General features: G+C 44.8%; 1 protein-coding gene across 1 annotated transcript in view; it reads right to left on the minus strand.

Moving 5' to 3' along the window:
- CNTNAP2 (contactin associated protein-like 2) overlaps positions 1-3908 on the minus strand; it is a 1798324-nt gene that overhangs the window by 147722 nt on the left and 1646694 nt on the right. The window contains exon 19 of the mRNA XM_012662081.1: positions 2716-2849. Within this exon, the coding sequence (XP_012517535.1) occupies positions 2716-2849 (134 nt within the window). The remainder of the gene's footprint in view (positions 1-2715; positions 2850-3908) is intronic.

The raw sequence follows: 3908 nt of genomic DNA on the forward strand, positions 1-3908 counted from the left end.
ATGCTTACAATAGAAAATGAAGAAATACAGAAAACTCTAGAGGAAATAAAACCAATTATAATCCCCTCACACAGAAATGATCACAGTTAACATTCTTGTTACATCTCTTTCCACACGTTGTTGAGGTGGTAGGGGTTCTCAAGATGGAATTGTAGATTGTTTTAAGGAAAAAAATGGCTGTGCTTTTATAGTTCTAAATGCACCCTTGGAATTACTTCCAAGCTCTGCAAAGCCTCCCCCCCAAAAGAAAGCAGGGCATGGAGTGAGGCATCCTCCGACCTACTTTTCCACAGGAGGAGCCGCAGCTTTTCTTCCTCTACCACCTTCTACCTTTACTCTTCTTCTCCCCCCAGGAAAGGGAAGACCCTGGCCAGATGGGAGAGGCTGGCTGGGGAAGCCTGGAGCTCCCAGACTGTGAAGTCTTTCCCACCTGCGCTCAAGCGGGCTGAGGCGGCTGGCTTTTACACGTGCCCAGAAACCCCAGAGCAGTCACGTTACATTGCGCGACAGAGGAGGAGGGACAGCAGGACTTCCCAACACCTCTGGGTACTGTTCCTAGGGCCAAATTCCCTCCTTGTGTGTTGGAGCCCTTCCCAGGTTTCCCTCTTCCTCTACTTTGGAGCCTTGCGCAGCCAATGTGTTTCACGCCCGTCACGCCTCCTTCCTTTTTCTGGAACTGCCTTCTGTGCTCTTGCAGGAGCTTCCCAAGTCCCCACTCTGATCGTGAGATTTGATTAGGGACCACCAGTCATGGTCCTCCGCCCCCCTGCCCCAAACAGGGGGATACACGACTCAAGCCAGGCTGATCAGAGCTTCTCTGGGTTTTAAAGTCAGAATCAAGAAACTAGGACCCTTTCTTCTGGTAGCAAAATTGGGAAGACATGAGCCCAGTGCTGCTGTGGCTGGCTCTCACGGTACGTGAAAGGCAGAGCTTGCGGTAAGAGGCCATCAGCCCAGTCCTCAGAGAGAGGCAGAGGCCGTAGTTTCAATCCTCCAGGGTCCCTAAATTCTCTTCCCAAATTTCAGTTCTCCCTTTCTTAAATTCTATAATTCTATGACCTACCCTAGGAATTTTCTCCAACAAACTAGCTCTGAATTGCTTTTCTGTCATTTGGAACCAAAAGAATCCTGGGGAATAGAACCAGACTCTGCCCCAAACTTTCTCAGTCCCCTGGATTCTCTGTAGCTCTCTGTCTCCCCCACCGTCTAGATTTCCAGCTTTCTGTGTCCCTAAAGCCCCGAGTTCTTCAAATTGTGCAATCCTCTCCCGTCGCTCAGGTCCAGCTCTAATTCTCTGTGGCAGAGGATGAGGGTTAACGCTGTGAGAGGTTATGGCTGTGTTGGGTCTCTATTACACTGTCCTTAAAGCCAATTGTTTAGGTCTTTTTAACTTATACTGTTATTTTGCAACGGTGAAATAGTTAGATAAATCACTTTCTTTAAAAGAGGTGACAGATTGGATGGTTTAAAATAAGAGAATGTCTAATCAAAAGCCAATGATGACATGTTGATAAAATGGTATACCACCATCTGTCTGCTGGATTTGCTGGCTTCCCTGCCTAAAATTTGAGTCATGGGTAAAGATGGGTTTGGTTTACTCAATAAAGAATTTGCAGCACCTAACGTGTGCCAGGCGTTGTGTGAGGCTCAGGGACTCTGTCGATCACTGCGAGATAACCTTATTACACCGCATTTGATTGACGGCGCAGTAAGCTGTAACAGCATGTTGTCATTTTCCTAGGGAAGACCTCTCCTTAGAATGCCCTCTAGCATTTACTGCTAAAGGCCACGTGCAAACTCCATATCAAGTTATGAATCTGACATCCACCAGTGCTCAAAAGAGACAGGGCTCGTGCCTTTCCTTTGCAACCTGAACTTCCCACAGCAACCAGCCGCATCGGAATGAGGTCTGAGAGGCTGCTGAACTCCTGCCAAATGACACTCCACTTTACTGACAAAACAGCATCCTCCTGCTGTTCCTTTTCCTGACAGGTATCTATTTTGAACTCCTTCTAGAGAACGCAGTGACAGTTCCCATCCTTGATCTTTTGGCTCAGCTCCCAGGGAGACCTCCCCATGGCATGTTTTATTCATGGTGTTTCCTGGGCTGGTTTCCTCATTGTGAAAGTTGTTGGGGGGTGGGTAGGGGCAATAAATGAACCTGAAATAAAATTTGAGCATCATAATAAAACCAGGCTTTGTGTGCTGAAAAGCTGAGATTCTGGGAAAGACTGTGTTTTGAGAAATTTTAAGGCAAAGCTTCCGCAGAGAAAAAAAAATACATAGCTCTTCCTATTGTGTTGGAGTAGTGAAAGAAGTAGGTCAGAAAAACCAAAATAACCTCTGCTGGGAAACACGAGAAGTTTCAGACAGCCGAAAGCGCGGTGAGTGAAGATGGTGTGACGGATAGACGAGCAGACTGACAGATACGCGGGTCCAAAACTGGGAAAGCCACAAAGAATATACAAAGCAAACGCTCATTCCGCTTCTCCCTAAAAAGGGTGTCTTCGCCATCAACTTCATCACTGCCTATCCTGTAGGACTGACGTGTCTTTCTACTTCGCTAGTCACGCACGTGTAGGAGAAAGAGTGACAAGTGTCTCTTCCACCTGCTCCAACCTCCCAAAACAAAACCAATGGCCAAGTATCACAGGGGATAGAGACTATAGTACTATATCGCATGTAATTTATATGCACGCACACACATATGTATACCTTGAGAATTATGGTCTTCTCGTGACGGGTGATGTTGACACTGTGGGGCTGTCCGTTGGCCATGTTCCTGTGATCCACATCAATGTTGTATGGCTCGCGGGTGCCACCCAGGTTGTACCGAATCTGTAAGTTTCCTACATAAGAAAAAGGAAAGAAACCCTGTCATTTCTTTGCTCTAGGTTTCGTTTTAACGTCACTTCCCCTACCCTGCTGCATAGGTTTCTAGTAAACTCTGTTTTCTCCCTTGACGTCCATTGACACCGTTCCTGTTTTGAATTCAGATTCAGTAGCTCAGAGACCTACTAATCCATATAGGTTGGCAGCACCAGGCTCACATGTATTTATAATCTGCCAACAATGACCTTGGTGCCCAGGTCACCAAGGCAGCAAAAATGGCAGCAAATGGCATAAACAATCCAAGCTGGGATTGGATATGGGAATGAAGAATGAGAACATATACAACAGAGGACCGTGGAGACGCCTGCAGGACCCACGAAATACAGAAGACATGAAAGACAAGGGAGTGCAGTGTGCAGGGACGGTCTTGCTCCACCAGCGGAGGGTGGCATTGGGCATATAAAGGAATCGTGAGCATACAATGTTAAAAATAAACATAATTTTAAATGATAAATATGTGCAATGTGAGGTGGCCTCACTGAGACCAAGAAAACCAAGTACTAAATTGTATTTTAGGTTAAGACTAGCCAAATGCAATTAAAGGGAAATTAAAGGGAAAGATGGCTTCCCAGGTGCCCCAGGCTACTTCTGCCCCTTAATGACAGTGTACTTTTGCTTCAACGATTAGTCTTGTTTTCCTCTTGGCTTCTTCCCAATAAAGACAATATTAAAAAAGACTATTGGGACACTCTAGATCCTGCTTTTAGTTAATCTATACAGCGAGCATAACTTTTATTTCTTATTATGATTTTTAAAGATAATCAATTTTTTATCTTTTCTTTTTTTTTTACTCAAGTTGAAATTTTCCTGTTGTGAATAGCCTTTGACATCCTAGAGCTTAAAACCAGAGCCAGAGTCTAGCAAGAGTCTAACCCACTGCAAATCACCTAATGGATTCTTTGTGGCCTCTTTCGGTTTCTTTCTAGAGGAACAAAACTGATATTCCAATTTTTAAGTTATAAAATACAACGCGGTAATTAAAACTTAGAAAGAAAAAAAAGAAAGTCACATGAAAT

The sequence above is a fragment of the Propithecus coquereli genome, unplaced genomic scaffold, assembly GCF_000956105.1.
Source record: "Propithecus coquereli isolate 6110/MARCELLA unplaced genomic scaffold, Pcoq_1.0 Scaffold75, whole genome shotgun sequence".
NCBI lineage: Eukaryota > Metazoa > Chordata > Mammalia > Primates > Indriidae > Propithecus > Propithecus coquereli.